The 25,139-nt window shown below is 62.0% G+C and overlaps 1 protein-coding gene across 1 annotated transcript; it reads right to left on the minus strand.

Annotated features, from left to right (window-relative positions):
- Positions 1-321: 321 nt before the first annotated feature.
- On the minus strand, positions 322-22,722 carry MAP2K3 (mitogen-activated protein kinase kinase 3). Its single transcript, XM_032616563.1, has 12 exons — positions 22,518-22,722; positions 10,146-10,212; positions 9,778-9,826; positions 8,909-9,022; positions 8,696-8,815; positions 7,952-8,068; positions 6,989-7,040; positions 5,714-5,841; positions 5,190-5,267; positions 2,957-3,096; positions 1,821-1,866; positions 322-1,327 (listed from the first exon to the last, which is right to left on the minus strand). The coding sequence occupies exons 1-12, from the start codon at positions 22,564-22,566 to the stop codon at positions 1,244-1,246; spliced, it is 1,044 nt and encodes a 347-aa protein (XP_032472454.1). The 5' UTR covers positions 22,567-22,722; the 3' UTR covers positions 322-1,243.
- Between the last annotated feature and the right edge of the window lie 2,417 nt (positions 22,723-25,139).

Genomic DNA, 25,139 nt, shown 5'->3' on the forward strand with positions numbered 1-25,139 from the left:
CAGGTGCAGCGCCTGGCAATGCACTCATCAATGTCAGGGGGACAGGTGGCCCCTCGGGACTGGGCTTGTGTTGCCGCTCTGTCCAGTGTTCAGCAAGGGCCTGGCAGCTCGTCACGGCCCTTGGGGGCAGCCTCGTGTCCTCACATGTGGAAGTGCAGGGCCCCGGCAGGTGAGAGGCCCCCACTGCCCTGATCACGCTGCCGTGTCCCTGTCCCGGGGCAAGGGGTGCCCCCTCCAGGGCCACCAGCCGTCACTAAGCAGGAGGAGGGCTCGCCGCTATGACACATAGTCTCACACGACCTTTTGTCCCACTTTTTTTTTTTTAAATTAAAACAGCAATCAGGTAACTGCCCCAGCCAATCAGGGACAGGACCCTGGACGGGCAAGTCCTTTCTTCAAAAAAATATATTTTCTTCTTTTTTTTAAAACAATACCAGAAGCAAATCCACAGCCCCCATCGAGCCGGTCCCCAAGGAGAGTGAGTTGGATGGCTCCCCTAGCGCCTCTCTAAGCAGAGACCTTGGGCCCATCCCCCTAGACCCCAGCCTGAGCAGAGAGAGCAGGTCTTAGCCTCATGGTCCCCTAGCAGGTGACAGAAAAGTGATCGGCTCCAAACCATGCAAGAAAAACCAGCCAAACCCACAAAGCGGAAGAAAAAAAACAAGAGGATAAATTAAAAACATAAAAGTGAAACAACACCCCTAGAGGCGGCAGGCAGGGGCGAGGTGGCCCCGGTGCCCTTAGAGCCCCGTCTGCCAGTGCTGGGGTGAAGGCCTCGGTGGCTCTGGCATCTGCCTCTTGGGGGCTCCAGGGGATTCACGTGGCTCATCCCCCTACTGGGTCCCCCTACCGATGCCGGGACAGAGGTGTGGCCAGCCTGGGCCAAGTGTGCAAAGTCCATTCAATCGAGAGATAAAAAAATATACAACTTGGGTGGCATCCAGGGCCGGGCCAAGGCAGCAGCCTGTACAAGGCACCACTGCCTTCTCTGTGAGGGGCGTCTGGCCCCTCCGAGTCCAGAGTCTCAGAGTCCTTGGAGCAGCAGGGGCAGAGGCACCGGAGGGCCCCGATGGTCCGGTTCTTTGGCACTTGGAACCAACAGCCTGTCAGGCGGGAGCAGCCCCCTGGATTCCTCCCGGGTGCCCAAGGCCAGGTTGGCAGTAGCTTATGGGCGTGGGCAAGCACTGCCGCACAGAGGGCTGCACGGCGCCGCGGGGCCAGAGTGGGTCCAAGGCCCCGCCGCCTACGAGTCCTCTCCCAGGATCTCCTTCACAAAGGCAGCGATGTCGGTCTTCTTGGTTTTGTGCGAGGTGAAGAAAGGGTGCTCCTGATGGGGAGAGAAGGCAGTCAGTCACCTCGGAGGGGGCGAGGTGGAGGTGCCCCCACATGCTTCTCCTGCCCAGCAAACTCCTAGTCATCCTTCCAGGACCTCTGCCCCCCAGAAGCCCTCCTGTCAGAGGCAACGTTCATGGCCTCCTCCTCAGCCCCCCCGCAGCCACCCTCAACTCACTCTTCCCCGTGCATGCTAGGCCTCTGTCCCTCAGTGGGTAAATCCTTATTCACCCTTCTAGGCCCAGTTCCCCTGCAAAGCCTTCCCTGATGCCTCCAAAGTAAATGGTCCACCTGTCCCCCCCTTGCACTTTGCCTCCCTCCACAGGGCCTGGCATGGAGTGGGGAGGAGGGAGCCGGGGTACACACGAGTGAATGAGTGACGGGAGTTCCTAGGAGTTCCTAGGAGTGAATGCCCAGGCAAGCCAGAGGAGCTGCCCACCGCTGTGCACAGATGCAGCCCTCTCCCAGAGAGTCCCGCCCACACTCACCATCAGCTCCAGGTAGCTCATGCGTTCCGCAGGGTTCTTTCTCAGGCTAGGACAGAACAGGGCAGGCTGAGGGCAGGCTGAGGCAGGCTGGGGCCAGACTGGCAGGGAAGAAGTGAGTCCAGCCCATCCAGGCCAGCCAAGCCAGTCTGGGTTCAGCCCTGCCCGGGCGGCAAGGGGACACACATGCTCCTTGGGCTCAGGGAAGAAGGGGCCGGACTGTTCTGGGGGGCGCTTCCAAGGGCAGAGTGGGATCCATGGTGCAAACTACAGAGATTTGGACCAAGTTTCTTTGCCTCTTGGGGTGTTAGCTTTCTTGTCTCTATAATGATCTAGGGAATTTGCAATGATCCCAATACCAAAATGCTAACATTAACAATCACTTACTTGGTATCCTTAATCGGGATACCCCCTACCACGGGTCTTGGGAGAAAATGACTCTGTCTGCCAGGCTCACTTGTCTCCAGTCTTTCTTATTTTCCAATAAAAGAAATAAAGGCTACGAATTCTCCTCTGAGTATCTCTTTGGCCACAACACATAGATGTTGACATGTTATATTCTCATCGTCTTCACTTCTGACTAGTTTATAATTTTATTGTTTAAATCTCTCTCATAACCCAAGAGTGCATTAGAAGAATTTACTTTTAATTTGCATGTAGCTTTTTTCTCTTCAGTTATGGATTTCCTGTTCCAGCTAATTACAGTCAGAGAACGTGGCCTATATGGCTTTGCCTTCTGCCTCTTCCTCTGTTTCCTTTGTAATCTCAAACATAATTAATTTTTATGAGGATCCTGTGGGCATTCTTTAATTTGATACGAAGTTCTAAACAGCAATGAAAGCAAATTTGTTATGCATTTAAATCCTCCATATGCTTTTTGTTTTCTTTTTCCATCTTCATGATCTGTCCATTTCTAGAGGGACTGTATTAAAATCTCCCCACTAGGACCATAGTTTGTCAAATTTTCCTTGCACTCAAACTATTTCTGCCTTACTTATTTTGATGCTATGTTGTTTGGGGGTTATTTGCTAAAGGAGAAGGAGACCAAGCCCAGGGAGGAGCTGGGATCTGGCCAGGACAGGGAGGGGTACTGACTGGGCTTGGGGAGGCCCAGAGGTCCAGGCAGGGCTGAGACTCACCACTGTGCAGTGAAGTCCACAAACTCGGGGGAGAAGCGGTCAGCTGGGAGCTGCGGGGATGGCTCCTCCACCACCTGCTTCAGCTGCTGGAACGGGGTCCCCCATGACTCATAAGGAAACCGCAGGATGGCCATCTCGATCTGCAGTGGAAACAGCGGCACTGGGTCAGATGCACCCACATTCTGCACGCGGAAGCAGGGCCTTCACAGATCCTGCCTGTCCTGGTCCAGCACCCAGAGCTGGACTGTGAGGCAGGTCCAGGGGCTGATAGGTGACATCATACCAAAGATGAAAGCCAAGGGGACACCAGTGGTTAGTTCTTCTGACCCAGCCAGCAGCTATGGCTCACGGAGCAAATCCAACCCTGAGTTTTGACTGGCTTAGCTATCATCAGGTTTTCAAACAATCTGAATTCAGAAGATTGTACATGAAAACCCAGGTTTCAGCTAATCTGAAGAAATCAGAGGAGCTGCCAACCTGGGGACGCTCTCCCACAGGCTGCCAGCAGCAAAGGAACTCGGATAGGCAACCAGTTTCCCTTTCCTTTGCCACAGGCCACTCCCTAATGTCTCAACAATGACTTAAGCGTCTGCTGCCATTTATTTGGGCTGTTGTTATTACTGAAAGGACAAACAGGAAATGAAATGACTCTCATGTGTTTGCAGAAGGAACGTTAGACTGTGAGGTCTGCCTTTGACCATGAATTTCATCTACTGGACTGTGCAACAATCCACCAGACTCCATTAGGAAATGAAGTTTACAGGCCCCTCCTCCTCCACAGAGCCCCCCACTGCCCAGCCACCAATACCTGTAAGGCCCATCTCCAACGCCTCCCCTTCCAGGAAGCCTTCCAGCTCTGACCTCATCACTGTTTCTCCCTGACTCCCTGGACACAAGGCTACCATGGCCTCATCTCTCCTACTAGACCCGGACCTCCCTGTGCATTGGGTGCCTCACTTGCAGTTGGCAGCAGTCATCTGTGGGAAAGACTGACAGCTCGGGACTTCCCTGGTGGTGCAGTGGTTAGGAATCCACCTGCCAATGCAGGGGACACGAATTCGAGCCCTGGTCCGGGAAGATCCCACATGCCGCAGAGCAACTAAGCCCATGCGCCACAACTACTGAGCTGATGCTCTAGAGCCCGCAAGCCACAACTACTGAGCCCATGCGCCACAACTACTGAAACACGCACACCTACAGCCCGTGCTCTGCAACGAGAGAAGCCACCACAATGAGAAGCCCGCACACTGAAACGAAAATAGCCCCCGCTCGCCGCAACTAGGGAAAGCCCGCACAGAGCAACGAAGACCCAAGGCAGCTCACAGCAAACTCTGGGTTCCGATTTTGACCGCTGAGATGAAAACACAAAGCAGGTCCACCCAGGCCCCTTTCCCTGACAAGTGATCACCGTAATGAACAGAAGAGACCTCAGCTCAAGCAAACGCTTCTTGTTGGTGGTGACTGGCACCCAAACAGATCGCTAGTCACTGTGCTAAGAAAGCACCTTCCCGTTAGGCTAAAGGCCCCTTTCCAGCCAAGACACAAATGCATCCCACAGATGGAGGCGGTACAGTGCGGTGCGTGTGGGTGTGACCCTGGATTTTCACAGGACAAACTCAGCCTGCGTTTTTTCCTAGAGTTTCCAATGATTCCGACACACAGAAGTGAGGACCCTGCCTGGGCAGCAGAGGAGGACCACCAGAGTTTACAAGTAGGAAGACAGAGAAGTGTCCAAACCCTGGACCTCGTAATTCCTTTCCTGGTAATTTTTTCTAAGGAGCTCAAAAAAAAGCCCACAAAAATATCAACAGCCTCCAGGCACAGAGATGCACAGCACGATGTTATCTGTGATAGTAAACGTGGAGAAGCAGTGTGAGCGTCCAGCGCCAGGGCTGAGTCTCACCGTGATCGTGAGGGGGCCACATGTACAGGGAGCTCACTTAATTTGGGGTTGACTGTGATTTCTCGACAAGCGCCACGAGCGCCGGGTAAAGTCCAATGGACGAGTCATCAGAGACGCCGAGAATATGTAAAGCTGCCCCTCACCCCACGGCGGGCATAAGGCACCTGCAGATGCTCCCCTTAAGACACCGTAATTTTTGATGACACAGTCTCTCCTCAGTTTGTGAAGCCAACCAACATTTCTGTCCAAGGCTAAACTATTTCCCAGGTCCCGGAAGCTCAAGGACCTGGTACAGCCCCTCCCAAACAGCAAGGGAGCCCCAGGTGGTACCATGGTGATGCCGAGGCTCCAGACGTCGGACTTGACATTGTAGCCTTTCTGGTTCAGCTCCGGGTTGATTCTCTCAGGCTGTAAGAGGGACCAGAGCAGGGTCGCCCAGGCATCCTCAGCTGGGTCTGGCCTCCCCCACCCCAAACCGAGGGGCCAGGGCTCACCCATCCCACCTCGCCCGGGGCAAATGAGGAAGCTGAGGCCAGCGAGGGCCAGGGTCTCAAGGTGGAGGCCTGAGTCTTGCCACCCAGCTGCCCTGCCTGGGGGTCCCACCTTCGGGACACTGGGGGAGGGGTGGGACCCCGCAGGCCCCACCAGCCACCTCCCTGAGGTGAGACTTATTACCCAAATGGGCACCACGGGGCCAGTCAGAAAGGGGTGGAGAGGGCCGGGCAGCAGACCCCTCTGCCCCCAACGGCAGGAAATTCGGGGTCTGGGGAGGTCTCATCCCTGATGGACACAGGACGTGGCGGGGGTGGCCAAGCCTGGCTGTTTCCTCCTGGGGTGGCCCAGGAACCACTCACGGCCATGTAGGGCTTGCAGCCGGCATCCATCGTCTTGGCCACGGAATCCACCAGGTAGCCACTGATCCCAAAGTCGCACATCTTCACGTGGCCCTCCTTGTTGATGAGCACGTTGGACGGCTTCACGTCTGCCAGGGGCAGGACACGCCCTTCAGCTCCTGGTTGTGGGGCCCCCACTGCCCAGGTCAGAGCTGGTGGCCACACAGCCAGGAGCCCCGGGCTCCAGCCACAGTTAGGGGAGGAGGTCAGGGCTCTGGGGCTTTGCCCGGGACCATGTCTTTGCAGCCAACCAGCTGGGACTCTGCCGCCACTTCCCAGCACAACCTCTAGCTCTGCAGTCCACCCAGGCTCCAGGGGGTCCCGTCACTGACAGCGTGGGCACTGGAAACCACCCCGTGCCCACCCAGAGGGGTCGGCAGATTTGTCCAGGAAGCGCAGGGCAGCAGCTAAAACACAGGAGAGGGGTCTGCGGGAGAACCCAGAGCCCCCGGACTCGAGGTGGACGTGGAGTGTGCTGGAGGGCACAGCAGGGACCGCCCAGCGAGCACACACACAGGACACACACACATCTCTGCTGCCTTCTATGGGGACTTCTGTGTGGACACAGACGCCCAGAAAAAGGACCGAAGGTTCCGTGACAACCTGCCACTGAGTGGTCAAGGGGGCTTGGCCTAAGGAACTTGGCCTGGAAAAGCAGAGCACCCAGAACACAGACGAAGAGGCAGGACGTACACTGCCCGGGTGAGTCTCAGAATCAGCGGGCCAAGCGGGAGGCTGAGAACAAGCAAAACCAACCCACTGTGGGAAAATCAGAGGAGTGTGGCCCCAGGGCGTGGGGGGCTGGGGGCATGACGGAGCAGGAAGGGCTGAGAACATGCCGGGAGGGCGGGGAAGGCTGGAAACACCTTCACCTTGATGCGCGGGGCTTACACAGTGTAAACAACGATCAGATTCACGCAGTGGTACACAAACCCCCTGCGTGTCTTGCAACACATAACACATCAAAACAAGATGGCTCAGCCTTCCCAGGACAACGGTCCACCCCATCCGTGCTCAGAGCACCAGCCAGTGGAACTGGGACTGGGCCTGGGGGCTGAGGAAAATGGCTTGGAGGAGTGGACAGTGGCCTGGACCGGGCAACAGGCTCAGCGCCTGACCCAACAGGCACGTCAGGGCCGGCTGCCTCTGGGCCTCGGCGGTGCGGGCCCAGCAGGACTGGGCAAGAGCGTGTGTGTGAGCAGCCAGGCCCCTCCCCCGGCCGGCCTGGGCACTGACCTCTGTGGATCACGGACAGCTTGCTGTGCAGGTGCTCCAGGGCCCTCACAATCTGCCATTTGGAACAGGAAGAGGGGGAGAGAGACCGGGTGGCTGTGATTCCCGGTTGCATCAACAATGACAGAGCTGTAAGACACCCCACCCAGGGCCATCCGTCGCCCTCTCCCAGGTACACACCCAACCCTTCACTACCCTAGGCCCTGCCCACATCCCAGCCTTTGCTGTGGGGTCCCAGCAACCTTGGTGAGGACGCACTGGGTTCCTGCATTGCTCTGAGTGGGCAAGGGTCTCAAGTGACATGCCCACGACCCTGCAGAGTCCCAGACTTAGGAGCCCCCAGGGTGCTGTCCCTTCCCCCTGCCAGGCTCCTGGTAGAACCCAGCCCTCTGCAGCCTCCCTGCTTCCTCCCCCTCCCTCAGCAGTCAGTGGGCTACATGCTCGGAGCCATTCCCCACAGGAATGACCCCAAAGATCCTGATTCAACGCCAGGGGGATGTTCGCACGTTCGCAGGTGCGGTCAGGAGGAAGGACCGCTGGTTCGCTGACTCCATTTCCCTTTCTGCTTTGGCTGCCGGGGCGCTCATGCCCGGGGCTGCCGCCCGGCCCTAGGGACATGCAAGCTCAGGAGGCAAGCACGGATGCGAACCCCTCCCCCGACACCATGCCTCTGTGAGCTGCCCCAGAGCGGCCTCGTCCTGGGCATGAGGAAGTTGTAAACACTAAGTCCTTTCTCGTGGCCTAGAAGCTCAGAAAGGCCCAGAGGGCCTGGCTCTGCCAAAGCTGCGCGGCTCCAGGAGCCCCGGTCTCCTCAGCAGGGAGGCTCTGGTCCAGGGTGGCAGCAGCTGGGCTTCGAGGGGCAGCCGCCCAGGTTCAGGGCCACAGCTGGGGGCCATACTGGGAGCCCGACTCTGCCCAAGACAACATCATCGGGACCCCCACCCCAGCAGGGCCTGAGCCACTTACAGATACAGCGATTTCCCCGAGAATGTCCTCTGGGATCGTCATGTCCTTGTCCAGCACCTTCCGGTAGAACTTGTCCAGGGATGTGTCCATGAGCTCCATGCAGATCCACACGTCTCCCTGCACGTGGACATCGGGAACTCAGCCATGCCCGCCCAGGACTGCCTGGGCCGGCGTCCTCCCGTGCCCACCTCCCCGGAGCCGGCCAGTGCCCCCGACACACCTACAGCCCTCAGCCTTTGCGGATGCCCCAACCTCCCAGCTCTTCCCCCTTCCCCCGAGGCTTGCCCACTCTGCTGGCTCCACACGGCAGCCCCCCCCAACCCCGCTGTCACCTCTGCGCTCCCCCATCTGACCCCTAATTCCACGGCAGGCTCCAGAGAGAAGTGACTGTGTCCCTCCAGTGGGGGCTTCTGGGACCTGCCTGTGCCAGCTCAGCTCCATGCCCCGGCCCTGCAGACCCCTCCTGCCTCAGCCCCATACCCGCCGCCCCCACCCCCGCCACCCCATAGCTCGTCCCAGCTCTGAGCCTGGCAGACGGGCCCTTCCTCCGCCAGCCCCCCACCGCCCGCCCCTACCCGAGACAGCCTTCTGAGAAGGCTGGGTGCGGCACCCCCTGGGGCACCCCCAAGCCCCTGGGCCCCCTGCCAGCTCTGACCCAGCCTGTGGTGAGGCTGGCGTGTCTCCCCTACCACGGCCTGGGCCTGGCTGAGCCCCAGCCCCCGGGCCCGCCCCCCGAGGGCCCACCTCTCTGAAGAGGGCCCCGTAGAATGTGACGGTGTAGAAGCAGTCGACCGTGCGCATGTTCACGTCCAAATCCATGAGCAGGCGCTTCTGCTCCTGCGAGTTCACGGTGGCACGGATGCGCTGCGGGGCGAGGGCTGCGGTCAGGGGCTGGGAGGCAGGCGCGGCCCCCGGTGCCCCCGGCCCCGACAGCCCCGGGCTGGGGGCCCCGCTCACCTTCACGGCCATGATGGTGCCGCTCTGGGCGTGCCGCACCTTCTCCACTACCCCGTAGGCGCCTCGGCCCAGCTCCGAGATGGTCACCAGGTCATCCGCCTCCACCTCAAAGTTCTTGGGGGACACAAAATAGAGAGGGTTCACGGGGGCCAAGTCAGGCACCAGTGGAGACACTGGGGCAGCAGAAAGAGAGGACCGCCAGCCAGTCAGACGTGTGCTCAAATCTTGCCCCAACCACTTCCGCTGTGTGCCCTGGGGCAACTCACTTAACCTCTCTGAGCCTCCCCTCACCTTCTACAGAACAGGCACAGCACCTCCTTCCAAGGGCTGCTGCGAGGTGTCAGCAGGCCGGCCTGGGAAGTGCTCCCAGCGGCGTGGGGCCCTTGAGAGATGCTCCTTCCCTCTCGCCCCGCCCCACTCAGGTGGCCAGACTGAACCACTCGTTCGGCACCTACTGCACGCAAGTCCCTGTTTCAGGCACCGGGGACACGGAGAGGACAACAGAAGGGCCTCGCCTCACAGGGAGCAGCCATAAAAGGGAGTGAGCAGGGGACGAACGGGACACCCTCGGCGTGTCCTGTGGTCCACACACGGTCCCCAAGCCGGGCCTCCCAAGCCATCGGGAAGTGCGAGTGAAACGCAGGTCCCCGGGCACCGGCCCCGAGGGCAGGGCCAGGGAACTGCGCGCTCAGCACCACTCCTCTGGGGTCGGGGCGCTCCACGCCGGCTCCGGCTCACCAGGGCCCCAGGAGGCAGCCACCACCTCTGCCCCAGGCGGGCCACTGGTCAGCAGCGGGGAGCCAGCGCTCCGCCCCAGCCCAGCTCCGTCCACCACCCGCAGCCACCTCCCAGGGCCCGACGACACCTACCCTGTCCCCGATGGTGATGAAGGCCCGGGAGTCCAGGTTCCGGGGGGGCCTGCAGGGAGGAGCGGGGCCGTGAGCCCAGGGAGCCACGCCCTCCTGAGCGGGCAGCCCAGCCTGGTGCACATCCTGCCCGGGAGCCCCCACCCCCAGCCACGGAGCGTCTGCGGGGCAGCATGCGGTACAGCACGCGGACACGGCCAGGGCCTCGCCTTCCGTCCTCAACGGGAGAGCAGGGCCCTGAGCGGACGTGCGAGGCCCGTGGCCCCCGCAGCTGCCCAGAGGAGGTGCTGCCCAGGCAGGGGCCCGGCTCTCACGGTGGCCCCTTCAGGAGGCTGTTGGGCGGTGCCGGGGGAAACCCGAGGCCAACTCACGTGGGGCTGGGCGCCGGCGGCTTGGACACGCAGGAGATTCGTAAATCCCTCTTCCTCCTGGACTTTCCTAAATGGGAGGGAGAGAAGGGAGCGTCCGCTCAGCCACTGCTCAATCAGCATCTCCCAGGACAGGCAGGAGCCCCAGGGTCCCGGCACAGACATAGACGCCGAGGGTCAGCGTGGTCGGCGCCATGACGGGGCTCCGGGGCCTCCGGGAGCCCAGAGGACGTGCCCAGCCTGGGTTGGAGGGCCTGAGCCCTGCCAGTCCTCCTGGAACAGTCACCCCACAGCCACCTGAGAAGAGACGGCGCCTCTGAGGAAGACGTACCATCACAGACTGGCCCCCACGGCCCCCATCAGGCCCCCGCGCTCCCACCCACACAGAGTCCTATGTCCCAAGTTTCCCGAAGGCCCGAATTGTGTCCTAACCCCTGAAAGCTGAAGTCCTAACCCCAAGTACCTCCGAGCATGACCCTATTTGGAAGATGATCAGGTTAAAACGAGGTCTTTAAGGTGAGGCCCTAATCCAACATAATAGGTGCCCTTTTAAAAAGGGGAAATTTGGACACAGAGACAGACACGCGTCAGAGAAGACGGCCGTCTGCAGTCCCGGGGGCGAGACTGGGGAGGTTCCTCCCGTCACGGCCGCAGCAGGACCAGCCCTGCGACACCTGGGTGGGCTCCGGCCTCCAGACGGGGGACAGGAGCTTCCGGTGTTGATGCCGCGCAGCGTGTGGGGCTTTGTCCAGCAGCCTGGGAAGGTAGCAGGGCCTCTACCCACCCCACCCCCCCTGCAGTGCTAACCTCGGTGGGGGGGCACCCACCAAGCCGGAGCCCCGGCTCTGCCGCCCATCCCGCCTCTGAGCCTCGACGCCCCCACCCGTCGTGCTGGAGCGCAGACGCAGGCTGGGGGCCCTGCCGGCAGGCATCACATGCAACCCGGCCTGGGGTGTCCACAGCCAGGCCTGTGGGCCGGGACCCCGTGTGCAGGCGCCCCGCCCCTCTCAGCCTCAGCTTCCCCAGAAGGGGCCCCAGCTGGACAAAGTATGAGGACAAATACCACCTTCCAGGGCACCGGCTCAGCTTGGAAAACGGGGCCAGGGCCAAGGGCAGGAAGGTGAGTCAGGAAAGGACCGCATGTGCACCCGGGTCTGCTGGTTCCACAGCCAGGGCTGGCCAGGGCAGGGCAGGACGTCCCCTGTGGAGTGAGGGCGCTGGACCGGCCGAGCTCCCACTGCCGCCAAGCCTGCCTGTGCTCGGGGCCAGCTCCCCAGCCCTCCACACAGCCCTCCCCGTGGACAGGCGGCGAGGCTGAGGTGCCTGTACCCACAGCTACCCCTGATGCTGTCGGCATCCCCGCCCAGGCTCACGCCGGTCTGTGAGCGGGGGAGGTTCCTGGGGATCCACCTTCCTGGGGAAGCGGGAAGTAAGCCCAGCAGGCCTGCAGGGGCCAAAGCAGGGCATATCCAGGCCTGGAGGACGGACCCATGGTCTCATCTCACCCCGGCCCACTGCCCCGGGCACACTGCAGTGCCCCTGGGCCTCAGTATCCCCATCTGTGAGGAGCCCCACCCCCAGCTCTAGCCAACAGGGTGGGAGGTGAGAGGGGCCTGGCGGGGCCCACGTCCCAGGGGAGGAAGACCACCCAAGGTGCGGGCAGGGCCGGCTCTGGCTGGGCCCACTCACCCTGGAGGCCGGAGCCTGTGCACATTCTCACCACACGGCCCCAGGAAGCCCACTCCCAGCCCCAGGGTGCGGGGTGGGCCTGAGTCCCGAGGCAACGCCTCCCTCACCCCTCACCGCCAGGGACTGACAAGAAGTGTCGCCTCTCCGGGACTCTCTGGCCAGCTAAGAGTGCGACCCGGTGCCCGGCACACGGTCGGTGCTAAAGAAGAATCGGCATCGAGAGCACTGGGCAGACCTGGGACTCGACCAGGACTTCCCGAAACCACCCAGAGCAGAAACGGTGCCCACGTGCCTCTCCTGCAGGCACGTCCTTCCGCCTCCCGCCCAAGGCCCCGTGCCTCGTGCCGCAGGTGTGCACAGGGCACCAGGAGACCCTGTGCACACCCTCCTGAAGTTACCTCTGAACCAGGTTTGGATCAAGCCTCCGGCACACCCTGCTGTGCAGCCTCAGCGCCTCATCTGTGAATCCAGACAGGCCCACGCGCTCCGGCCCAGCAGCGGGGGCGGGGCCGCCACCACTGTCCATGATCGGAGGGGTTATCAGTGCCCCTGGGAAGACGAGGCCCGCGCCCAGCTGTCCTGAGAGCTGGGTGAACCACCAGGAAAAGTCCGGTGGGGCTGGGGTCCCAGCATCTACCCCACGGTGGGTGACGTAGGCAGACACTTGCAGCCTCTCCATAGAAACACCCCCAGGGGCCCCCAGATGCCAGGCTTGAGGTGCATCCATCTGTGCCCTGGCGGCCGGCAGGAGAGCCTCAATCCTGGCCAAAGGCCCTGACCCAGGCGGCCCCGGGCCCGCGGCCGAGTCAGTGCTCTGACGGCACAGCCCACAGCCCCAGAGCTGGGGCCCCTGCTCACTCCACACCAGGCTCGGCTCTCGTGCAACCCTGCTGCCAAAAGCATGGGCTCTCTCTGCCACAAGTTCAAATCCCGCCTTTGCCCCTTACAGGCTGGGCGATCTCGGGCAAGTGCCCACACCTCTCTAAGCCTCAGTATCTTCATCCATACAATGGGGACAAAACCAGCACCTCCTGGGAATTCCCTGCTGGCTCAGCGGTTAAGACTCCACGCTCCCAATGCAGGGGGCCCGGGTTCAATCCCTGGTCAGGGAACTAGATCCCACATTCGTGCCACAACTAAGAGTTCACATGCCACAACCAAGCAGCCTGCATGCCACAACTAGGGAGCCCGCCTGCCGCAAGTAAGACCCAGCACAACCAAATTTAAAAAACACACACACACAAAAACCAGCACCTCCCTGTAGAGTTATCAGATAAGGCACTTAGAACAGCGCTCAGCCTGCATCGAGCTACTTCGCCACCTCTGAACCCCCAGGGGCCTGTCCAGGACCTGACCGGTGCCACTGCCTGCCCCCAGCACAGGGCTGTGCCAGCTGCCCAATCGTGACCTTGTGTGTGGAGAGATTTCATCCCATTTTACAGACGAGGCAAGGTGGCTGGTTGTCAGGGGCCAGGGTGGGGGGTCTCCCTCCAAAGTCCTTTCGCCCATGAAGCAGCACCTGCCACTCACACACGGGCCCTTCCCACCTCCTCCAGACGCCCCGACGACCCTGGAGGAGGAGCTCTTAGCTTCATTTTACTTGGGGAAACCGAGGCTCGGAGGTGGAGTCACTGCACGTTAGTCAAGGGTCTGGCCAGGAGTCACACCTGGAGACCCCAACAGGCCAGGCCAGCGGCTCACAGCGCCCCTCCTGCAGGGAGGAAGGGACAGGCCTGTCACGCCCCCCCCAAGGGAAGCCAGCACATTCCACACGCCAAGAGGAAAACAGAAAAGCCGGGGCTTCAGTTCCTGAGGCCACTTCTGTGCTGCCCCAGATCAGACTAAGTCACCACCAGGCCCCAAGGTGGCGCAGGGGTCCACGGCGTGTGGAGGCGACAGGCCAGGCCAAAGGAAGCCCAGCTCTGCAGCCCGGCTGGAGCCCAGCACAGCGCCCTCCTGCCCGCACCTCTACTTCTCGCTCGCTCGGAGGTGCACCTGCCGCCCTAAAAGGCAAGGCCGAGGGTCTGGCACCCAGTAGGCGGCCCTCTAATGGCCCACAGGTGGGCACCAGTTATCATCAGCACCTCTGCAGAGGTGAAAAAATCCATGCTAAGTAGTGAGAAATATGAGTGGCTTTTATTCTTGACTTGATGCTACTTTGTAACCAGAAAATAAAACATTTTAAGTTAAAAGGTAACAATCCACGTGGGGGTGTCCGGGGCTCACAGCCGCAGGCCCTCCTGCGCCTTCTCTGCTCTCAGCCCCCTTTCCACCTTTCTTGAGCTCAGCCTGCACACCCACGGCCCGCCCTGGGCTTTGGGAACGTCCCCCTGACAAGCTTCAGTCTCCCTGCCTGTGGCTGCAGTGTTGGTGGGGGGGAGGGGAAGAGGGCGAGGCCCTGCCTGTCAGGGTCCCCAGGCCTACGTCTAGAGTGACACAACTGGGTCTGCGGGGCGGCCAGAAACAGGACACCGGCCCCTCCCACCGTCTGCTCCGGGCGCTGCCCAGGTGCAGGCCACTGTGGCGACTGTCACCACGACAAACAGACTTTGTGGGCTGCCACCAGCAAAGCACGACGAGCCCGCCAGCTCCCGGTACAGGAGGGCACAGTACCGGGTGCCTGTGTCCTCGTCCGCTCCGGCCTTCCAGGGGAGCCACAGGAGGCAACGAGGACTCCAGCCATGACCTGAATGAGCCACCGCTGTTCCCAGCTCAGGGCCTTTCCTGTCTGTTCCCTCTGCCCAGAATGCTCTCCCCTGCAACTCTGTCCCAGCTGATGCGTGAGCCTCAGCTTCTGCCCGTTCAGAGAGGCCCCCCTGGTCGTGCAGCAAAGTGCCCTTGTTAACTGGCTCTCCCGTGTCCAGCCGGCTCCACACAAGTCACAGCCCTGTAGTTACCTCTCAGAGGCAGCACTGACTCTGGAGCCAGGCGGCCGGGGCTCGAACCGCAAAGCAGCCACTTCCTACCTGGGTGCCCTCAGGCAAACGACTTCACCTCTCTGGGCCTCAACTGTGACATGGGGACATCGGACCGACCTCGCACGGGTATCAGCGCAGCCCGCGCGGTCCAGTCCCCTGCCTCAGTGGTCCTGGCGCGAGGAAGATTAGAATGAGCCACCTGGAAACGCGTGGGACCCAAGCTAACACGGGGCCCGCAGCCCAGACGGCCGCTCTGTCAACGCCCTCAGCAGCCCCGGAAGCGTCTTCACGGGTCTGCTGCACCAAGAGGGTCGGAGAGGAGGCACCAGGCGAGGTCACAGTGAGCCTCTGGTGGGGAGCAGACCCTGAGCGGGGCCTGGGGAGATTCCAACAACCCGGCCGTGCCCGGCTCTCAGGCTGCGGCCGCGGCGGGGGGCAGGGCAGACAGCCCCGCTCCATGGGCCCTGCCGGGCCTCGCTCACACGGGAGCCCCACACACCGCCACGTTCTGTCTCACCCGTGGCCTCCCCGACGAAAGCAACACCGGCTCCCACTTTGTTATTCCCGCCTCCTACTTTTGGATATTTGGGGTGCCTCTCGCGCTTTCCAATCCTGCTGGAGACGTCCTGGGTCCCCCGGGTCCGGGCCCATCAGGTAAGGAAGCGCGTGCCACCACGGAGGTGTCAGAGGCCAGATGTCCAAGGACGCCCCCGCCCCCGCCCGGCCCTGCCCCCGGCTGGCCACCTCTATCCTGTGGGGGTCCCACAGAGAGAGATCAACCAGGCCAACCCGCTCCCACTGCTCAGGTGGGCAAACTGAGGCCCCGAGAGGGGGAGGCTTTCAGGGGGGCAGTAGATTGACCTGCACAGTTAATGTCTATCAGCAAGCTAAGCCAAGGCCCACCCCCACCCCCTGATATCGTGATCCCCCCGTTACCGCTCTGCGGGGGGAGAGGCAGGCACAGCAGGGACGTCCCCTCACGCTCACACCGGCTCCCCAGCTCTGCAGTGGCCTTTCCCCAAGGTCCCGCAGAGGGGAGGGCTCTCCGTTTCCTGGGAGCCTCCACGGGCCAGGCCCGCACCCGCCACAGTGCCCTTAGCACCGAGCCCACAGGGGAGTGACAGGCTGGGCGGGGGGGCGCTCAACCCAGCAGCCCTGCCCTATGCCCCCACAGCGGCACAGTGGGCCCCGGGCCAGGCCCTGGCCTCAGAGGCCTTCGGCATCCCTCGTCCCCCCCCCCCCCCCACCTCCAGGGCCCTTCTCGTCTGCAGAGCCCGTGGGGAGGGTCCCGAGCCCACCCAGCTCACAGCATCCGTCCCTTCAGCAGTGAGCAGACAGGGCCCTGCCCTCCCAGGATCACGCTCTAACCACAGCCACATGGCAAAGCCTGAAGACATCCTGCTGTCACAACTTGGGATGCTACTGGTATCTGGTGGGTAGAGGGCCAGAGGTGCTGCCCCACAAGCCAGAACGATCCGGCCCTAGACGCCCGGGGCTGGGGAGAGGCAGGGCCACAGACAAAGCCAACTAACAAAGTCCGGGTGCACACCGTTTACGCCGATTTCCACAGTGCTAAGTGCTCTGAAGAAAAGGGAAGCAGGGGACCCTGCGGAGGTGAGATCTGAGCTGAGGCTGACGGGGAAGAGGAGGCAACCTGGAGAGCTCTGCAGCGGGGGAATCCAGACAGGGGGCTCAGGCTGGAAGTGGTCCAACCACACTATCCGGGTCTGCGCAGGGCAACTCGGGACGGGACGAGCTGGGCTGGAGTGAGAGGGGATGGGGTGGGCCAGAGGCCCAGACCCAGGTGCGCAGAAGAACAAAGGGCAGGAAACATTCTCCAGCCTCCGCGCCGAGCGGTCTCGGGCAGCCTCCCATCCAGGCCTCAGCAGCCGCTGACCGCCAACGCCGAGGAAGCAGCGACTTATGGAGGCACAGCAATGCCCCTTGGCCCCCTTTTTACTTCCTGGTGGCACCCAAACACCTCCGCGGACATCCGAGGCCCTTCGCTTGTCCCTGCGTGCCCACTGGCTCGTGCAAACCTTAAGACAAACCCTCAAAGCTGCACAGTGACGCAGACGAGGCAACTCAGGGCTGTGGCATAGCTGCGCAGGCCGAGCGCTGCACCGCTTGGGCTGAGCGTCCACTTGAAGCAACAGGAGGAACAGCTGCAGGCACTCAGACACGCTAACCCTGAGGCCCCACACTTAGTGCTGCCACGTGTTAACACGCCGAATCCTCCACGCAGGTCCCGGTATCACTCCCGCAGTGCAGCGCCTGATCGCCAGCCAGCTCTAGCCGCTCCCCCAACACCGCTACACACCAACGCTGGTCCCACGGACCACGGTGTGGACACCGGCCCGGGGTTCCTGCAGGCCAGTGAGCTTAACGACACCACACGTACATTAGGGCTTGATTTAAAACAATAATACAGGGCTTCCCTGGTGGCGCAGTGGTTGAGAGTCCGCCTGCCGATGCAGGGGACGCAGGTTCGTGCCCCGGTCCGGGAAGATCCCACGTGCCACGGAGCGGCTGGGCCCATGACCCACGGCCGCTGAGCCTGCGCGTCCAGAGCCTGTGCTCCGCAGCGGGAGAGGCCACACCAGTGAGAGGCCCGCGTACCGCAAAAAAAAAAGAAAACAATAATACAGAAATGATGAGCACACACATCAGGACAGTTGTCAGGGAGAGGCAACGCTGAAGGGCTGCGGGCACACAGTATGGTGGGATTTCTTTAGCTGGGTGCTGGGTATACAGAATTCACTTTTCTTTATTCTTTAAAACGTAGAGGTACATTCCATATATCCTTCCGGCGTCTGCCCTGACAGGGCAGAAGGGCCAGTGCAGAGCGGCCCAGGGCGAGCACCGGGGAAGAGAGGCGACTGGACACGCCTCCCAGAGAAGCCAGGGCAGCCCCTGGATGCCAGCTCAGCCTGCAAGGACACCCCAGAGAGGACCTCAGGACAGGGGGAGGGTGACAGGGACCTGTGCCCAGGACTGGGGGGAGGGGGCAGGGGGAAGCCCTGTCAGGGTGAGCCTGGTGACCCCCTCTGGGGTGGAACATGGGCCCAAGCGTGGTGTCTGAGCTGCAGAGGGGCTGCCTCCCAGCCCTGCCTGCTCTTCACGTCCTTTACACGAGGCTTCGGGGGGTTTCCACGGCCACTGCTGGGGAAGCAGGCCTGACCACAGGGGCCACACCGAGAGGCCCGGCCAGTCCCGGGAGGGCGATGAGCCCCAGCGTGGGAAGCTGAGCTCAGGGAGGCCCGCCCCGTCGCCGCACCCAGCTGGGACAGGGCCCTGCGTGGCGTTCTTCTTCTGGGACCCGACAGTGTCCCCTCCCAAGACGCTGACGATGCTCCCCACAGCGGCCTAGGCCCCACCCAGCTGCTCCCCACTCAGCTCAGCCCTGCCGCCCACCGACACGGAGGCCTTGGAGCTGGACCCTCAGAACCACTTCCCCCGTGGCCTCCCTCCGCTCCGCGGTTAGGGCGCTCTCCACCTACCCCTGCGCTCCTGCAGCAGGTGCCCTGCCTGGCCCTGACGGAGCTCCACCCACTGAGGGGCTGGCCTAGGAGGCTCCCACCCTCCCAACTCCGGGCCCCACACGCCCCCATGCTGCAGGGGACGCCGATGTGCAGGCCGAGGCAGGCCCGCCGTCCTCTCCGTTCCCCGCAAGCCCTCCCCAGGAAGGCCCAAGAGGCAGTGAAGCTCCCAGCTCCAGCTTGGGGAGCAGTGGGGAAAGAACCTGGTATATTCTAGCTGCCATTACAGGGCCCTGCAGCCAGAGTCGTGTCACAGAGCTTCAAGTCCATCACCAGAGGTCCCCATGCTGGCCATTCATCCAGCAACGAACAACTGAACCACCATAACAATGAGAAAATAACCACAGGTGACATTTGTTTGACGAACACCATCTCCCACCTTTACCACCACCCGGTGGGGGTCTGTTTTCTCCCACTTTACAGAAGAGGAGACTGAGGGTCAGAGAGGGCACGTGAGGAAGCTGGGAAGCAGTGGAGCAACTGAGAATCCGAACCCCCGAGCCCAGGCTCTGCCCTACTTCCTGTCTCGCTGAGGTTCTCTGTGGGCAGAGGGCAGTCTCGCTGTTCCCAGGACCCGACACTTAGCAAGAGTGGAATGAGGCTATCTACACCTGTCCTCGCGGCTGCCGGCAAGACGGCACGCAGGGTTCCCACTCCCATTTTGCAGGTGAAGAAACCGAGGTCTCACATCCGAGAGCCGGGCGGTGCCAGGGGACTGAAAGCATTTACAGCAGGCAGCGGACGTCCAATGTCACAGCGAAGGGGCTGAGCTGGCATCTGACGGCAGAGTCTTCACCTCTGCACAGCCCTGTCTCCCAAGAGCCCGGGGGACCCCGCACCACCTCTGCTCCTCGGCCGCCCGCGGCCCCCGGGAGCACATCGGAGCCGGAGGAGACCGTGGGCCAAGGGCGGGAAACGGCCGCGGCTCCCTGGACAGAGGAAGCAGGGCCCTTGCCTAACAGAGGAAGTTCCGGGGGGGTGGGCGCAGGGCCAGGAGGGGGCTCCCGGTTCTATCCCAGGTCCAGGAGGGGGGCCACCTCCGTGTCCAGCTCTGGGCCACAGGCTGCCCGAGAGGTGGGGACTCCCAGCCCCCTCCAACCCACCAGCGGCCAGGCACTGGCCCTTTAAGCTGAAGCCGGCTGGCGTGCCCCACGGGTGAGTCAGCGCCCAGTGCCCGCTGACTCACGCCGGAAGCCTTCCGCTGCCCCGGCCCTCTCCCCACACAAGCGACTGAGAACTTTGCTCCCTTCAGGCCCTGAGCCACAGGTTGGCGGATAGTTTCCTGTGCGTCACGCCAGGGGTGGGGGAAGTCCCCAAGTGCCACCTTCCAATCTTTCCGAGAGCCGGGACAGGACAGGACAGGACAGGTCAGGGGAGGGCAGCTGCACAGCAGGAAGGGCCGGGACGCGGTGCTCCTGCAGCCTCAGTGTCACCGTCAGGCATCCGGGAGCCACTTGAGGATCAACCAGGAAGTGCCCACGGGGGCAGCACTCACGGTGCAGTGGGGGCACCCCAAGGACAAACGTGGCCAGAGGCAGCAGACCCAGACTGTGCCGACCAAACGTGCCCCTGCCCTCTGGCCGCGGCTGCCCTCGGCCTCTGATCCCAGGCAGAGATGGCATGTGGGCGAGGAAGCGGGGAAAACAGCAGGGCTGTAGGGCCTGGGGCCTCGCGCACTCCCGGAAAACTCCCAAGGGCTGTGGCACGGAGGACGGGGGCAGGGCACCCCTGCAGGGCAGGAAGCTTAGAGGTAAAGTTCCCTAAGGTCAAGCACCAACCACATCCTGCTTGGTCCAAATTCCTCGAGAAGGTGGCGAGAAGGACAAACTGTGGCCTGTGCCCAGGACTCGGAGGGCTGGGTCAAGCCACTCCTCCCATCTGACCTCAGTTTTGTCACCTGACAAATGGGTCGGACCGCAGAGAGCATGAAATGTGCCAGCTATAAAGGGCTCTGCACACAGGAGACATCACCTCTGCTCAGTCCGTCCTCCAGGTCAGGCATGGGCTAGAGGAGATGCCTCAGAACAGAGGTGTGACGGGGGAGAGGGAGCATCCCACCAGCTCAGCCCAAGCACCCACCACAGAAATGGGACACAGAGGAGCACTGAGCCCTAGAACAGCAGCTCCATCTGTCACAGCTGTGTGACCTCAAGAAAGGCAATGAACACCTCTGAGCCTCAGCGGAACCTCGTCTGCGAATGGGGCTGTGAGCAATAAATGGGCTAGCGCACGGCACACGGAAAAACCTTGGGAAGCGGGAGCTCTTGGGATTTTTGGCAAGAGGTCATTATGGCTTCCCCACCACATGCTGCCACAGACCCCAAAGAGGATGACAGCGTCCCCACCCGATATCATCTGTTACCTGGACCCACAGACTGGAAATGCATCCCGGCCCTCTCTCTGCAGAGAGGCTCAGAGAAGGCAATGCCGGGACTCAGGTCACACAGCATTTGAGTGTTTCCCCAAAGTGCTTTATTCCTTCACACCCATGACCCTTCTCCCTTCCCAACCCTGCAACTTTAATTTTTATTTTGATGAGGCATCCCTGCCTGGAAGAGCTGAAGGGCCTTCAAAAACAAACACTGCTTCCAACCTCTTCTGTCCACCCATGAAAACACTGTGGCCCAGAGAGGTTGATGGACCTGCCCGAGGTCTCACAGCACTGGCCAGGCCAGGCCTACACCTGGATCTGGGGAAAAGAAGCGTCTGATTTCCTGGTTCCCAAGCTCCACGAGGTCTGCGCAGTCCAAGTCCCTCCCCAGCTGTCTTCCCCCTCGAGTGCCTCCTGGGTTACTCACAGTGGTTGGGCAACGGTCAGGGATCCGGCCTCCCACTTATGTAAGACGTAATTACCCTGCCCACCAGGCTGTTTGGGCTCTGGCCCCAGCCACAGCAGCCGCCAGGAGCAGAGGCAGCGAAGGACCCACACCCTCCCCGGGACCCCACAAGCCCTCCAGCTGCCTGGGCTCCCCCAACCGCAGAAAAAAGAGGCAGAGACAACCCCTGATTAGGGGCCCCCTAAGTGCCAGCTGCTACCTTTCTCCCCCTCACTCTGCAGCTACAGCCCGACAGAGGCAAGGCCTGGATCCCACATGGCTGAGGCCTTTCCAGCAAGAATGGTGACAGTAATAAAACGCAGCAAGTACCCCTTCCCCAGCAGCTCTGAGCTCTTCATCTCAGCACCCACACTTGCCTAGAGCGCTTTAGTATTCACTGTCTCACATCCTACGCCAGGAGTCCACGGAAGGTAGGTGTGATAAAGAAACCGAGGCCCAGAGACAGCAAGTTAGGGAGCCGCGGGCAGCCCATTCATTACGGCTGCGTCCGGTTTGGAACTCTCACACAGCCCAGCCCGCTGAGACTCCGACATGCCAAAAACATCCTTTCCTCTTCCTGCCAAAAAAAATCCCCCTTTCGCCCTCCAAGTCTCATCCTCCCCCTCTGCATGACAAAGCCTGCTGCCGCAGCCGCCACCTCACAGACATTTCCAGGAAGGCCGGCTGCCTGGAGAAAACAAGAGCAAGCCCATCGCACGGCCAGCACCCACCGGGCAGTCAGCCCAGGACCCACAGGCAGCGTCAGAGGTGAGCACCGCCCCCCCGCCCGCCCCCGTGCACAGAGAAGCTTGCAAGTCCAGATGAGGGAGCCGATGGAGAGGCCATGCAGTAGGGTGGGGTGGGAGGCCAAGAGAGGATCCCCGGAAGACAGGGCTGCAGACAGAGCTGCAGGACGGGGTGCAGGCCGCCAGGGATGGGGCAATGTGTGACCTAGGAGGGTGGAGAGCCTTGGGGGAGAGGACGGGGAGCTCTGAGCTGGACCGTGGCCAGGGCAGCCACACGGGAGGGGGCGTTTACAGAGAGATCCGCAGCAGGGGAGCACCACTGGGGGCCCAGACTGGATACAGCCCTGGGACCCGGGAGTGGAAGGGGGCTGGGTGCAAGATCAGAGTGAATCCCACCTGGGTCCAGCTGAGAGACCCAGACTGGGAGAGTTCCTGTCCAAGGTGCAGTTAAGGCCCAAAGTGGGAGGTCCAAGCAAGGTTCCTGACCTGGAACGGGGTGATCAGAACGAGACCCTCTCCCGACTTCGGGCCTGGGTGCAGCCCCAAGGCCTAAACTGGGGTCCGGCTGGGCCCGGGACCTAAGGGAGGCGTTCCGGGCAGGGGAGCTGCCCGGGTGCGGGCCGGGGGAACCGCGCAGAGGTCGGGTCCGCAGCCCGGGCGTTCCTACCTTTGGATGCGGGCACACCGGCGGGCTGGCTCGCGGCAGGAGATTCCATGGTGCAGGCGGGTCGGGGCGGCGACGGGACTAGTCCAGGGGGCGGCGAGCTCGGCCCGGGCGGAGCACGCTCATGGCTGCGGGCGGGCGGCCCGGGCGGCTAGCAGGGCGTCGGCCGGTACGCGTCCGCGGCGGGCGGCGGCGGGGCCAGACTGGGCAGCGCGGCGGGGGCCCCGGCCGGACGGCGCCGACGCAGGCCCCGCCCCGCGCACCCATTGGCCCGCCGGTCTCCGTGCCCGGCCCCTGCCTATCAATCGCCGGCCGGGGCCTGCCCGTCAAGCTCAAGCCTCGCCCTCCATTGGCCCGGGGTACGGCTCCTCCCACCGCCTGTCAAGCCCGCCCACCACCGGGAAACCCGTCAGGCCCCGCCCCCCAGGCCCCGGCGGGTCCCTCCCGCTGCCTATCCGGACGCAAGCCCCGCCCACTCCCGGGCCCCGCCTCACGCGCGCTGGCTCCTGTGCGCGGAAACCCTGGGTACCCCTGGCCCGCCCAGCTGCGGCCCCGGGGAGCGGGAAGGCGGGTGCTGCGGGGGTCAACGTGCACCCCCCGGGTGGGGCCAGGGTCAGATCCCGCTTCGACTACTTCCTAGCGGGGCTGACCTGGGCAACTCAGGTCACCCCGGAGCTTGTTTTCGCGTCCGCGCCTCCGGTCGCAGCTGGTGGAAAGGGACCTGGGCTACCGCGGACACTCAGGAGGTGTTTGTTGACTATTCAGTCCGGACGGGCTAGCCCTCCCTTCTGCTCCCGCGTGGAGCCTTGGAGGATTTCGGGAGCCACTGACCAATCTGGCAGGGGGACCAGGTCACTAGGATGGACAGCCTGGCAAAGGTCACGGGGTCAGTCCCTCGCTTCACGCGGGCGTGAGCGTGTGACCTGCCAGGAGCCTCACACGAGGGAAGCAGATTCCACCACCTTCTTGTAAGGTGCCCTCCCGCTTGTAAGATGGGGTGACAGCAGGGCCTACCCACACAGTGATAGGGAGGGCCAGATGAGATGAGGGGAGGCCTGCTAATTGTCATTATTTCCTCCTGCGTCCCCAGGCAGTGGGAGGAAAGGCATGAGCTATGGACTCATCAGGTTACAGGTTCAAATGCCAGCTCTGCCACTCAGAGACATCCTGAGCCACTCCGTGCCCGTTGACGTACCTGTGCCACAGGGATAGGGCAGCCTCTCCGAAGTCGGTTCACAAGTGCAAGCTTGGAAGTTCCTGGCTTAGGTCCTGGCACTCACTAGGTGCCCAGCAAATGTTTTTAAAATTCCTACAGGAAGCTGACCCGGCCTCACAACACCTGGGTGTCTGGAGTGGCCCAGGGCACTCGGTCCCAAATGGGTCCTTCTGCTTATCGATCTGCAAAATGGGCCCCAGCAGCAGATACCTCCCTAGTGGGACTGCAGGCCTGGTCTGGTGGGTTTCCTGGGTTCAGGCCCTGCCAACCACTTGGACTCCTGCTCCCCTCGTGCTCCCTGTCACCCCCTCCGCTCCATGCCATATGCAAGGGTTCTCAGTGCTGCCCCTTGTACACACGCCAATACCGGTCCTGCCTCACGGTCTGTGCCTCTGCTGTTCCCTCTGCCTGAAACATCTTTCTCCCCCACCCTCCCCCCGTGACTGCTGGGGCTGGTCCCTTTCATCCTGCAGGCCTCCTCTTAAATGAACTCCCCTAAGAGGCTTTCCGGCCATACCCCCAAATCAGTTGTAATTCTCTGCACAGCATTCATGCCACCAATGCCTTTCCTATTTCCTCTGCTTTTAATCTGACTCTTAATCTGGACCGTCAGCGCCTCCTGGGCGGGAATCTGGCCAACTCACTCCCTGCGGGGCATTCCTGATGCACAGCCCAGGGCCTGGCACATAGTAGGCCAGGAAAAATGTTTGAGGAATGAGCAAAGGACAGACAGAAAGCATGCCACAGACATTGGGAGCAACTCTAGTCCCATGCTGGCCTGCTCCTATGACTCAGACGAGGCCCTGCCGTTGCAGGAAGTGACGGTTAGTCAGGGAGCCTGACAGACAGCCCAAGAATCACAAAACTCCATGTGGGCTGCTATAAATAGATGCATGAGCAAGAGACCCAGGATGGTGCCAGGCTCCACCTAGGTGAGGTCGGGAAGGCTCCTCGGAGGAGGTGACTTTGAGACTGGACCTTTAAGGACCAGTAGGAGCTTGTGAGCTCGTGAGGCAGAGAAGCGAGAAACAGTCTCCCTGTAGAGGGTTGGTGCTGTGCAAGGGGCCCCGTGTGAGGGCCCGGCGGGGAGGCAGGGCTCCGTCGTCCCTTCCTCGCTGGTTGCAGCTCCATGACCACTCAGAAACCAGAAGGGATATTGGACAGGGTCCCTGTAACTGGCTGCTTCTTGCCCTGACTCCTAGAAGATAGGTCCCCAACACCCTTCTCCGTGGACTCAGGGAAAGGGGTGTGGTCAGATCAGGATCTGGGTGTGAGCTGAGGTGGGCGGGGCCTGGGGTTACCAAGGGCTGGAGAGAGGATGTCTGCGCCCGGGATGGCGGGAGCTCGTCCCTTCATTAACTCGACAGCTCCGTAGTGAGCACTGACTGTGTGCCTGGCGCTGAGGGCAC

This window comes from Phocoena sinus, chromosome 20 (genome assembly GCF_008692025.1).
Source record: "Phocoena sinus isolate mPhoSin1 chromosome 20, mPhoSin1.pri, whole genome shotgun sequence".
NCBI lineage: Eukaryota > Metazoa > Chordata > Mammalia > Artiodactyla > Phocoenidae > Phocoena > Phocoena sinus.

What these genes read in the sequence shown, in the direction of transcription:
- MAP2K3 (XM_032616563.1), bottom strand. Translation starts at nt 22,566, where the DNA reads ATGGAATCTCCTGCCGCGAGCCAGCCCGCCGGTGTGCCCGCATCCAAA. An exon ending in TCATCACCATCGGGGACAGG is followed by an intron (nt 9,023 to 9,777) that starts GTAGGTGTCGTC and finishes GTGTCCCCCAAG; the next exon opens with AACTTTGAGGTGGAGGCGGA. An exon ending in TGAGCTACCTGGAGCTGATG is followed by an intron (nt 1,328 to 1,820) that starts GTGAGTGTGGGC and finishes TCTCCCCATCAG; the next exon opens with GAGCACCCTTTCTTCACCTC.